Raw genomic sequence first — 12,500 nt, forward strand, 5'->3', positions numbered from 1 at the left:
TCACTGTATGGTTACACTACTGACAAAATCTTTGCAGTTACATTACTGATACTGCCCCTATGGCTACACTACTGACACTGTCTATAGTTACACTACTGACACTGCCTACAGTTGAACTACTGATACTGCCTTTCTGGCTACACTACTAACACTGCCTATAGTTATACTACTTAAGCTGTCTATAGTTACACTACTGACACTGCCTTTGTGGCTACACTACCGACACTGTCTATAGTTACACTACTGACACTATCTATAGTTACACTACTGACAACGCCTATAGTTACACTACTGACACTATCTATAGTTACACTACTGACAATGCCTATAGTTACACTACTGACACTGTCTATAGTTACACTACTGACACTCTATAGTTACACTACTGACACTGGCTATAGTTACACTACTAGCACTGCCTATAGTTATACTATTTAAATTGCCTATAGTTACACTGCTGACACTGCCTACAGTTGAACTACTGATACTGCCTTTCTGGCTACACTACTGACACTGCTTATAGTTATACTACTTAAGCTGTCTATAGTTACACTACTGACACTGCCTTTGTGGCTATACTACCGACACTGTCTATAGTTACACTACTGATACTGCCTACAGTTACACTACTGACACTATCTACAGCTACACTACTTATACTGCCTATAGTTACATTACTGACACTGCCTACAGTTACACTACTGACACTTCCTTTGTGCTTACACAACTGACACTTCCTGTGAAATTATACTACTGACACTGACTATGAGGTTATGCAAATGGCACTGCCTTTGTGGCTACACTACTGACACTGTCTACAGTTACACTACTGACACTACGTATAGTTACACTACCGACACTGCCTATAGTTACACTACTGACACTCTATAGTTACACTACTGACACTGCCTATAGTTACACTACTAACACTGCCTATAGTTATACTATTTAATTGCCTATAGTTACACTGCTGACACTGCCTACAGTTGAACTACTGACACTGCCTTTGTGGCTACACTACTGACACTATGTATAGTTACACTACTGACAATGCCTATAGTTACACTACTGACAATGCCTATAGTTACACTACTGACACTCTATAGTTACACTACTGACACTCTATAGTTACACTACTGACACTCTATAGTTACACTACTGACACTGCCTATAGTTATACTATTTAAATTGCCTATAGTCACACTGCTGACACTGCCTACAGTTGAACTACTGATACTGCCTTTCTGGCTACACTACTAACACTGCCTATAGTTATACTACTTAAACTGCCTATAGTTACACTACTGACACTGCCTACAGTTACACTACTGACACTGCCTACAGTTACACTACTGACACTTCCTTTGTGATTACACAACTGACACTTCCTGTGAAATCATACTACTGACACTGATTATGAGGTTATGCAAATGCAACTGCCTTTGTGAATACACTACTGACACTGTATGTGTGGCTATACTACAGATACTGCCTGCAAAGTTGCACTGATGACACTGCCTTCATGGTGACACTACTGGCATTGCCTTTGGGGTTACACTGCTAACATGGCCTGTGTGGTTACACTGCTAACACGGCCTGTGTGGTTACACTGCTAACACGGCCTGTGTGGTTACACTGCTAACACGGCCTGTGTGGTTACACTTCTGACTCGGCCTGTGTGGTTACACTGCTAACACGGCCTGTGTGGTTACACTGCTAACATGGCCTGTGTGGTTACACTGCTAACACGGCCTGTGTGGTTACACTGCTAACACGGCCTGTGTGGTTACACTGCTAACACGGCCTGTGTGGTTACACTGCTAACATGGCCTGTGTGGTTACACTGCTAACACGGCCTGTGTGGTTACACTTCTGATGTTGTCTATGTGATTACAGCACTTACACTATCTGTGTAATTACACTACTGACACTTCCTATGCAGTTACACTGCTAACACTGCCCATGTGCCTGTCTGTCTGTCTGTCTGTCTGTCTGTCTGTCTGTCTGTCTCTCTCTCTCTCCCACTAGACTACCGTGTGTGTTTAGAGACTGAGTTTCGCTGTACAGATGGGCGGTGTTTACCCAGTGCCCAATGGGAGTGTGACGGTTTCCCCGACTGTCTCGACCAATCAGACGAGCCGCCACTGAACCCCAAGTGCTCCGCCGCAGGCAAGGCCTCTCTCTCTCTATGCACCTGTTTGATTGACAGGTCCCAGCACCCCAGGGCCTTCTGGGATTTGTAGTAACACCTGTTTCTCCCGCTCTGTCTCTCTCTGGAGGCTCAGCACTCACGCTGCTCTCCACCACTGCTGTGATTTTACCCTCCAATTTCTGCATTGATGGCAAGAATCACAGCGTACTGCAGTGTGTGTGTGTGTGTGTGTGTGTGTGTGTGTGTGTGTGTGCGTGTGTGTGTGTGTGCGTGTGTGTGTGTGTGCGTGTGTGTGTGTGTGTGTGCGTGTGTGTGTTTTGGTTTGCCAAAGGTAGTTACCCTCACAGCTTCACATTTTCTTTCATCTAATCCATTTTCTCGTATATCAGCCGACAGAGCGGCACAATGTATAAAATATTTATTAAATATATTTCTGTTATTGTTTTTTTGGGGTTTTTTTTTGGAAAACTGACAAGAAACATTAAGACTTCATCAGATGAGCAATGTGCTCAATTCTTATTCCACCGCTTCATCTATACTCTTGACGCTCTTTCTTTGTGTTATTACACTTTAATATCAGTTTAACAACACATGAATAAACATGATTAACCTAACCCTCATCTCTTTTGTCTGTGTGTGTGTGTTTTAGAAAGTTTGTGCAACGGGTCGGTTTTCATGTGTGCCAACGGCCGCTGCGTCCCGCTGGGCAGCTTGTGTGATCGCCGTGACGACTGCGGTGACCAATCAGACGAGTGGAACTGTGGAGTTAACGAGTGTTTAAATCGCCGAGTCAGCGGCTGCTCACAGGACTGTCAGGACATGCCGGTAGGATACAAGGTAAGTTCATTCAGTCATAACACGTTCATACAGTCATTAATAACACGTTCATACAGTCATTAATAACACGTTCATTCAGTCATTAATAACACGTTCATTCAGTCATTAATAACACGTTCATACAGTCATTAATAACACGTTCATTCAGTCATTAATAACACGTTCATTCAGTCATTAAAAACACGTTCTTACAGTCATTAATAACACGTTCATACAGTCATTAATAACACGTTCATACAGTCATTAATAACACGTTCATACAGTCATTAATAACACGTTCATTCAGTCATTAATAGCACGTTCATTCAGTCATTAATAGCACGTTCATAGTCATTAATAACACGTTCATACAGTCATTAATTACATGTTCATACAGTCATTAATAACACGTTCATACAGTCATTAATAACACGTTTATACAGTCATTAATAACACGTTCATACAGTCATTAATAACACATTCATTCAGTCATAATAACACGTTCATTCAGTCATTAATAACACGTTCATACAGTCATTAATAACACGTTCATACAGTCATTAATTACATGTTCATACAGTCATTAATAACACGTTCATACAGTCATTAATAACACGTTTATACAGTCATTAATAACACGTTCATACAGTCATTAATAACACATTCATAGAGTGTGTAGAGTGGTGTTAGCTGGCCGCTGAGTTGTGTGTGTGTGTTGTGTAGAGTGTGTAGAGTGGTGTTAGCTGGCCGCTGAGTTGTGTGTGTGTTGTGTAGAGTGTGTAGAGTGGTGTTAGCTGGCCGCTGAGTTGTGTGTGTGTTGTGTAGAGTGTGTAGAGTGGTGTTAGCTGGCCACTGAGTTGTGTGTGTGTTGTGTAGAGTGTGTAGAGTGGTGTTAGCTGGCCGCTGAGTTGTGTGTTGTGTAGAGTGTGTAGAGTGGTGTTAGCTGGCCGCTGAGTTGTGTGTGTTGTGTAGAGTGTGTAGAGTGGTGTTAGCTGGCCGCTGAGTTGTGTGTGTGTGTTGTGTAGAGTGTGTAGAGTGGTGTTAGCTGGCCGCTGAGTTGTGTGTGTGTGTTGTGTAGAGTGTGTAGAGTGGTGTTAGCTGGCCGCTGAGTTGTGTGTGTGTGTTGTGTAGAGTGTGTAGAGTGGTGTTAGCTGGCCGCTGAGTTGTGTGTGTGTTGTGTAGAGTGTGTAGAGTGGTGTTAGCTGGCCGCTGAGTTGTGTGTGTGTTGTGTAGAGTGTGTAGAGTGGTGTTAGCTGGCTGCTGAGTTGTGTGTGTGTTGTGTAGAGTGTGTAGAGTGGTGTTAGCTGGCCGCTGAGTTGTGTGTGTTGTGTAGAGTGTGTAGAGTGGTGTTAGCTGGCCGCTGGGTTGTGTGTGTGTGTTGTGTAGAGTGTGTAGAGTGGTGTTAGCTGGCCGCTGAGTTGTGTGTGTGTTGTGTAGAGTGTGTAGAGTGGTGTTAGCTGGCCGCTGGGTTGTGTGTGTGTGTTGTGTAGAGTGTGTAGAGTGGTGTTAGCTGGCCGCTGAGTTGTGTGTGTTGTGTAGAGTGTGTAGAGTGGTGTTAGCTGGCCGCTGGGTTGTGTGTGTGTGTTGTGTAGAGTGTGTAGAGTGGTGTTAGCTGGCCGCTGAGTTGTGTGTGTGTTGTGTAGAGTGTGTAGAGTGGTGTTAGCTGGCCGCTGAGTTGTGTGTTTGTTGTGTAGAGTGTGTAGAGTGGTGTTAGCTGGCCGCTGAGTTGTGTGTGTTGTGTAGAGTGTGTAGAGTGGTGTTAGCTGGCCGCTGAGTTGTGTGTGTGTGTTGTGTAGAGTGTGTAGAGTGGTGTTAGCTGGCCGCTGAGTTGTGTGTGTGTTGTGTAGAGTGTGTAGAGTGGTGTTAGCTGGCCGCTGAGTTGTGTGTGTGTTGTGTAGAGTGTGTAGAGTGGTGTTAGCTGGCCGCTGAGTTGTGTGTTTGTTGTGTAGAGTGTGTAGAGTGGTGTTAGCTGGCCGCTGAGTTGTGTGTGTGTTGTGTAGAGTGTGTAGAGTGGTGTTAGCTGGCCGCTGAGTTGTGTGTGTGTTGTGTAGAGTGTGTAGAGTGGTGTTAGCTGGCCGCTGAGTTGTGTGTGTGTGTTGTGTAGAGTGGTGTTAGCTGGCCGCTGAGTTGTGTGTGTTGTGTAGAGTGTGTAGAGTGGTGTTAGCTGGCCGCTGAGTTGTGTGTGTGTTGTGTAGAGTGTGTAGAGTGGTGTTAGCTGGCCGCTGAGTTGTGTGTGTGTGTTGTGTAGAGTGTGTAGAGTGGTGTTAGCTGGCCGCTGAGTTGTGTGTGTTGTGTAGAGTGTGTAGAGTGGAGTTAGCTGGCCGCTGAGTTGTGTGTGTGTGTTGTGTAGAGTGTGTAGAGTGGAGTTAGCTGGCCGCTGAGTTGTGTGTGTGTGTTGTGTAGAGTGTGTAGAGTGGTGTTAGCTGGACGCTGAGTTGTGTGTGTGTGTTGTGTAGAGTGTGTAGAGTGGTGTTAGCTGGACGCTGAGTTGTGTGTGTGTTGTGTAGAGTGTGTAGAGTGGTGTTAGCTGGCCGCTGAGTTGTGTGTGTGTGTTGTGTAGAGTGTGTAGAGTGGTGTTAGCTGGACGCTGAGTTGTGTGTGTGTTGTGTAGAGTGTGTAGAGTGGTGTTAGCTGGCCGCTGAGTTGTGTGTTTGTTGTGTAGAGTGTGTAGAGTGGTGTTAGCTGGCCGCTGAGTTGTGTGTGTGTTGTGTAGAGTGTGTAGAGTGGTGTTAGCTGGCCGCTGAGTTGTGTGTGTGTTGTGTAGAGTGTGTAGAGTGGTGTTAGCTGGCTGCTGAGTTGTGTGTGTGTTGTGTAGAGTGTGTAGAGTGGTGTTAGCTGGCCGCTGAGTTGTGTGTGTTGTGTAGAGTGTGTAGAGTGGTGTTAGCTGGCCGCTGGGTTGTGTGTGTGTGTTGTGTAGAGTGTGTAGAGTGGTGTTAGCTGGGCGCTGAGTTGTGTGTGTTGTGTAGAGTGTGTAGAGTGGTGTTAGCTGGCCGCTGAGTTGTGTGTGTTGTGTAGAGTGTGTAGAGTGGTGTTAGCTGGCCGCTGAGTTGTGTGTGTGTTGTGTAGAGTGTGTAGAGTGGTGTTAGCTGGCCGCTGAGTTGTGTGTGTGTTGTGTAGAGTGTGTAGAGTGGTGTTAGCTGGCCGCTGAGTTGTGTGTGTGTGTTGTGTAGAGTGTGTAGAGTGGTGTTAGCTGGGCGCTGAGTTGTGTGTGTGTGTGTTGTGTAGAGTGTGTAGAGTGGTGTTAGCTGGCCGCTGAGTTGTGTGTGTGTGTTGTGTAGAGTGTGTAGAGTGGTGTTAGCTGGCCGCTGAGTTGTGTGTGTTGTGTAGAGTGTGTAGAGTGGTGTTAGCTGGCCGCTGAGTTGTGTGTGTGTGTGTGTTGTGTAGAGTGTGTAGAGTGGTGTTAGCTGGCCACTGAGTTGTGTGTGTGTGTTGTGTAGAGTGTGTAGAGTGGTGTTAGCTGGCCACTGAGTTGTGTGTGTGTTGTGTAGAGTGTGTAGAGTGGTGTTAGCTGGCCGCTGAGTTGTGTGTGTGTTGTGTAGAGTGTGTAGAGTGGTGTTAGCTGGCCGCTGAGTTGTGTGTGTGTTGTGTAGAGTGTGTAGAGTGGTGTTAGCTGGCCGCTGAGTTGTGTGTGTGTGTTGTGTAGAGTGTGTAGAGTGGTGTTAGCTGGCCGCTCAGTTGTGTGTGTGTGTTGTGTAGAGTGTGTAGAGTGGTGTTAGCTGGCCGCTGAGTTGTGTGTGTGTGTGTGTTGTGTAGAGTGTGTAGAGTGGTGTTAACTGGCCGCTGAGTTGTGTGTGTGTGTTGTGTAGAGTGTGTAGAGTGGTGTTAGCTGGCCGCTGAGTTGTGTGTGTGTTGTGTAGAGTGTGTAGAGTGGTGTTAGCTGGCCGCTGAGTTGTGTGTGTGTTGTGTAGAGTGTGTAGAGTGGAGTTAGCTGGCCGCTGAGTTGTGTGTGTGTTGTGTAGAGTGTGTAGAGTGGTGTTAGCTGGCCGCTGAGTTGTGTGTGTGTTGTGTAGAGTGTGTAGAGTGGTGTTAGCTGGCCGCTGAGTTGTGTGTTTGTTGTGTAGAGTGTGTAGAGTGGTGTTAGCTGGCCGCTGAGTTGTGTGTGTGTTGTGTAGAGTGTGTAGAGTGGTGTTAGCTGGCCGCTGAGTTGTGTGTGTTGTGTAGAGTGTGTAGAGTGGTGTTAGCTGGCCGCTGAGTTGTGTGTGTGTGTTGTGTAGAGTGTGTAGAGTGGTGTTAGCTGGCCGCTGAGTTGTGTGTGTGTTGTGTAGAGTGTGTAGAGTGGTGTTAGCTGGCCGCTGAGTTGTGTGTGTGTTGTGTAGAGTGTGTAGAGTGGTGTTAGCTGGCCGCTGAGTTGTGTGTGTTGTGTAGAGTGTGTAGAGTGGTGTTAGCTGGCCGCTGGGTTGTGTGTGTGTGTTGTGTAGAGTGTGTAGAGTGGTGTTAGCTGGCCGCTGAGTTGTGTGTGTTGTGTAAAGTGTGTAGAGTGGTGTTAGCTGGCCGCTGAGTTGTGTGTGTGTGTTGTGTAGAGTGTGTAGAGTGGTGTTAGCTGGCCGCTGAGTTGTGTGTGTTGTGTAGAGTGTGTAGAGTGGTGTTAGCTGGCCGCTGAGTTGTGTGTGTTGTGTAGAGTGTGTAGAGTGGTGTTAGCTGGCCGCTGAGTTGTGTGTGTGTGTTGTGTAGAGTGTGTAGAGTGGTGTTAGCTGGCCGCTGAGTTGTGTGTGTGTTGTGTAGAGTGTGTAGAGTGGTGTTAGCTGGCCGCTGAGTTGTGTGTGTTGTGTAGAGTGTGTAGAGTGGTGTTAGCTGGCCGCTGAGTTGTGTGTGTGTTGTGTAGAGTGTGTAGAGTGGTGTTAGCTGGCCGCTGAGTTGTGTGTGTTGTGTAGAGTGTGTAGAGTGGTGTTAGCTGGCCGCTGAGTTGTGTGTGTGTGTTGTGTAGAGTGTGTAGAGTGGTGTTAGCTGGCCGCTGAGTTGTGTGTGTTGTGTAGAGTGTGTAGAGTGGTGTTAGCTGGCCGCTGAGTTGTGTGTGTGTTGTGTAGAGTGTGTAGAGTGGTGTTAGCTGGCCGCTGAGTTGTGTGTGTTGTGTAGAGTGTGTAGAGTGGTGTTAGCTGGCCGCTGAGTTGTGTGTGTGTGTGTTGTGTAGAGTGTGTAGAGTGGTGTTAGCTGGCCGCTGAGTTGTGTGTGTGTTGTGTAGAGTGTGTAGAGTGGTGTTAGCTGGCCGCTGAGTTGTGTGTGTGTTGTGTAGAGTGTGTAGAGTGGTGTTAGCTGGCCGCTGAGTTGTGTGTGTTGTGTAGAGTGTGTAGAGTGGTGTTAGCTGGCCGCTGAGTTGTGTGTGTGTGTTGTGTAGAGTGTGTAGAGTGGTGTTAGCTGGCCGCTGAGTTGTGTGTGTGTTGTGTAGAGTGTGTAGAGTGGTGTTAGCTGGCCGCTGAGTTGTGTGTGTGTGTTGTGTAGAGTGTGTAGAGTGGTGTTAGCTGGCCGCTGAGTTGTGTGTGTTGTGTAGAGTGTGTAGAGTGGAGTTAGCTGGCCGCTGAGTTGTGTGTGTGTGTTGTGTAGAGTGTGTAGAGTGGTGTTAGCTGGGCGCTGAGTTGTGTGTGTGTTGTGTAGAGTGTGTAGAGTGGTGTTAGCTGGCCGCTGAGTTGTGTGTGTTGTGTAGAGTGTGTAGAGTGGTGTTAGCTGGCCGCTGAGTTGTGTGTGTTGTGTAGAGTGTGTAGAGTGGTGTTAGCTGGCCGCTGGGTTGTGTGTGTGTGTTGTGTAGAGTGTGTAGAGTGGTGTTAGCTGGCCGCTGAGTTGTGTGTGTGTTGTGTAGAGTGTGTAGAGTGGTGTTAGCTGGCCGCTGAGTTGTGTGTGTGTGTTGTGTAGAGTGTGTAGAGTGGTGTTAGCTGGCCGCTGAGTTGTGTGTGTTGTGTAGAGTGTGTAGAGTGGTGTTAGCTGGCCGCTGAGTTGTGTGTGTTGTGTAGAGTGTGTAGAGTGGTGTTAGCTGGCCGCTGAGTTGTGTGTGTGTGTTGTGTAGAGTGTGTAGAGTGGTGTTAGCTGGGCGCTGAGTTGTGTGTGTGTTGTGTAGAGTGTGTAGAGTGGTGTTAGCTGGCCGCTGAGTTGTGTGTGTTGTGTAGAGTGTGTAGAGTGGTGTTAGCTGGCCGCTGAGTTGTGTGTGTTGTGTAGAGTGTGTAGAGTGGTGTTAGCTGGCCGCTGGGTTGTGTGTGTGTGTTGTGTAGAGTGTGTAGAGTGGTGTTAGCTGGCCGCTGAGTTGTGTGTGTTGTGTAGAGTGTGTAGAGTGGTGTTAGCTGGCCGCTGAGTTGTGTGTGTGTGTGTTGTGTAGAGTGTGTAGAGTGGTGTTATTGAGCTGGCTGGACGTTGTAGATTGATGCTCCTGGCAGGTGCTGCAGTTTTCTCAGCGCTCCGGTCAGGAGCGGCATCATTATCCTGGATCTGGACAGATCAAATTTACATTTCTTTCCATGATCTGGACTCCAGCTCATAACAACTCCCACAGTGATAATAAAACTTCATTACGAAACTCTCGGAGTGGACGTAAACCAAGGGATCATCCAATCAGCGTTCCCATTTCTTACGGAACTGTTTCCCAACCAGTTCCTAATGGATTTAACCTCGTTTACTGTATCAGCTTTAGTTCGTATGAACCAATCCCAGCATCAGTGGCAAGAGAGGGATTGAGGGGGCTGTTGTGTCAGTGAATAGCGGACCGCCTGACAGCTGGGACAGTCCGCTCTCACACACACACACACACACACACACACACACACACGCACGCACACACACACACACACACACACACAGGCAGAGTGTATGATTGGAGGGAGACTGGCAGGTAGGACAGGCTAGTTTGGCACGTGTCACCGTGGATACGGCTGCCGTGTGACACTCCGACTTTCAGACACCTTCAAACAGCCAAGGACACTTTGCCGCTGCTGCTGTCAGCTGGAGCCGGAATTTCACCTCATTCCTCTCCATCACTATCACAGCTGAACCTCCACAGCTCTGCCATGACCGGCTCACCTTCATTCCGGCATTAATGGAAGTGTTTTTCCTAAAATTATTCAATATTTTCCTGCTTTTTTAGACGGAATACTCTTATTTTCTAGACATTCCTCTGAAATGAAGGTGTTAGTAGTGAGTCTGGGCAGCAGTAACAGCCTCGACTCTCCTGGGAAGGCCGTGTGCTAGATGGTGGGACATTCCTGTGAGGATTTGATTGAACATTACAGGGTTCTTTAATAAAGGGAATCTTTATATTTAGAACAATTTGCACGCTCTTTGCATTGTTCTTTGCTCCTTCTTTGGATTGGTGGAGAATGGTTCTAGATAGCACCAATAAGGGTTCTTCTGTTGTCACCAGCTTGACAGTGTCACTGTAGCAGAACCGTTTCTGGTGTTATATAGAACCGTGTACAGTCACGGTTCTATCAATCTGCAGAGAACCATTTAAGCATGCAAGTAGTTCTTTGAGTGCTCACGGTTCTATATAGAACCATCATCTCTATTAAAGAACCCTCGAATAAACGTTTTTTAAGAGTGGATTGGGTGGAGCTCCGTCACTCCAGAGAACACAGCTCCACTGCTCCGCAGTCCAGTGCTGGGGGGGCTTTGTACCCCTCTAGCCCACACTTGGCGCTGCACATGATGACCTTAGGCTCATGTCCAGTTGCACTAGAGTGTCTCATTCTGTTGGTCAGAAGAGTCGAGGCGGTTACTGCGGCACAAGGGGACAAACTCATTATTAATACCTCCATTTCTGAAGGAACGCTGGAGAACCTTTTGGACCCTTCTCAACATATTTGAATAGCCACGCCCATTTCCATTCGCTTCCCTCCCTCATGTGGTGGTATCCTATTATTTCCCCACTCCTTCTTTTCCACATGTATTTGAATAGCCACTCCCATTTCTATTATTTCCACATGAATTCCACTCCCTTTATATTTGAATAGCCACGCCTCCATTATTATTTCCACACTCATTCCACCCTCCCATAATTTTGAATAGCCACGCCCAGCCCTGTTATTTCCACATTAATTCCACTCCCTTTATATTTGAATAGCCACTCCCATTTCTGTTTTTCCACACTCATATCCCCTTCTGACATATTTGAGTAACCTCGTCCACATCTTATATAGCCACGCCCGTCATTTTTGTTTTCTGACTCATTCCCTGTGCCATATATTTGAATAGCCACACCCATTCATTTTATTTTCTCACGCATTCCCCCCTCCATATATTTAAATAGCCACACCCATCACTAATGTTTTCTGATTCATTCGCCCACCGCATATATTTTAATAGCATGCTTGGCACTCTCTCACATATATTTACATAGCCACGCCCCACTCTGCTATTTTCCTTTTCCCTTTTTATTGGGTACCAGGTGGGCCACGCCCATCCGGAATATTTGCTCACTCATTGTCTGACTCTGCCGGTTAGTGTACGTGCTGGCCGGGTTTCCGTCTGAAGGCGGATGGACGGACGTGTGTGGACGTGGATGAGTGTGTGGAGAGTTTCCCCTGCAGCCAGCAGTGCATCAACACGTACGGCTCGTTCAAGTGCCTGTGTGTGGACGGATACCAAAGAGTGGACGCTGACCCGCACAGCTGCAGAGCCATCACAGGTACATCGACGCATTTCGTGGAAACGTACACAAAACAAAGGTTTTGAACTTGAAACATCTGATTGACCATGTTCTTCACAAGGTAAAGGTCCTTTTGAACCGCGTGTTTCTTTTCTCTCTCCCGCGTCCAGCAGAGGAGCCCTTTCTGATTCTGGCTGACCATCATGAGATCAGAAAGATCGGCCTGGACGGGTCAAACTACACCCTCCTGAAGCAGGTAAGACCGCTGCTTCATGAAACATCACCGCAAACAGCGTCTCCTCCCCTCTCTGGCTTTCATCAGCGTCATGGACAGATGGGCCGAGAGCCACTGATCTCAGATCAGCCTCATTAGAGACACCTAGAGCGTCCAGAGGTTCACGTTACCGCCTGCGGGGTCTCTCTAACTTTGTGTGTCCTGCTTTAATAAAACGCTCCGGCATATGGAGACTTACATTTTCATCATCAGTATCAGAGAGATGCTGACATCAGCAGCATGAGCAGATTTTAGGATCCTAAAACGTCTTTTTAATCAAAAAGAGGCTTTAAATTAAAACCTCCACTCATATTGCAGTGATACTCATAAAAGAGTGAAGCTGTTTCTAATAAAGTGGCCAGTTAATGAAAAAACAAAGTAGATGTTTCTAATAAAGTGGACAGTGAGTGGAAGCACAAGGTGGGTGTTTCTAATAAAGTGGCCAGTTAGTGGAAGCACAAGGTGGGTGTTTCTAATAAAGTGGCCAGTGAGTGGAAGCACAAGGTGGGTGTTTCTAATAAAGTGGCCAGTGAGTGGAAGCACAAGGTGGGTGTTTCTAATAAAGTGGCCAGTTAGTGGAAGCACAAGGTGGGTGTTTCTAATAAAGTGGACAGTGAGTGGAAGCACAAGGTGGGCGTTTCTAATAAAGTGGCCAGTGAGTGGAAGCACAGGGTGGGTGTTTCTAATAAAGTGGC

At 47.0% G+C, this 12,500-nt stretch overlaps 1 protein-coding gene across 2 annotated transcripts in view; it reads left to right on the forward strand.

The window, feature by feature from the left end:
• Positions 1 to 12,500, forward strand: part of lrp1ba (low density lipoprotein receptor-related protein 1Ba) — a 421,137-nt gene that overhangs the window by 292,183 nt on the left and 116,454 nt on the right. For both annotated transcript variants that reach the window (XM_037534585.1, XM_037534586.1), the window contains 4 exons: positions 2,029 to 2,169; positions 2,802 to 2,989; positions 11,387 to 11,570; positions 11,702 to 11,787. In XM_037534585.1, the coding sequence (XP_037390482.1) occupies positions 2,029 to 2,169; positions 2,802 to 2,989; positions 11,387 to 11,570; positions 11,702 to 11,787 (599 nt within the window). The remainder of the gene's footprint in view (positions 1 to 2,028; positions 2,170 to 2,801; positions 2,990 to 11,386; positions 11,571 to 11,701; positions 11,788 to 12,500) is intronic.

The sequence above is a fragment of the Pygocentrus nattereri genome, chromosome 25 (assembly GCF_015220715.1).
Source record: "Pygocentrus nattereri isolate fPygNat1 chromosome 25, fPygNat1.pri, whole genome shotgun sequence".
Lineage (NCBI taxonomy): Eukaryota > Metazoa > Chordata > Actinopteri > Characiformes > Serrasalmidae > Pygocentrus > Pygocentrus nattereri.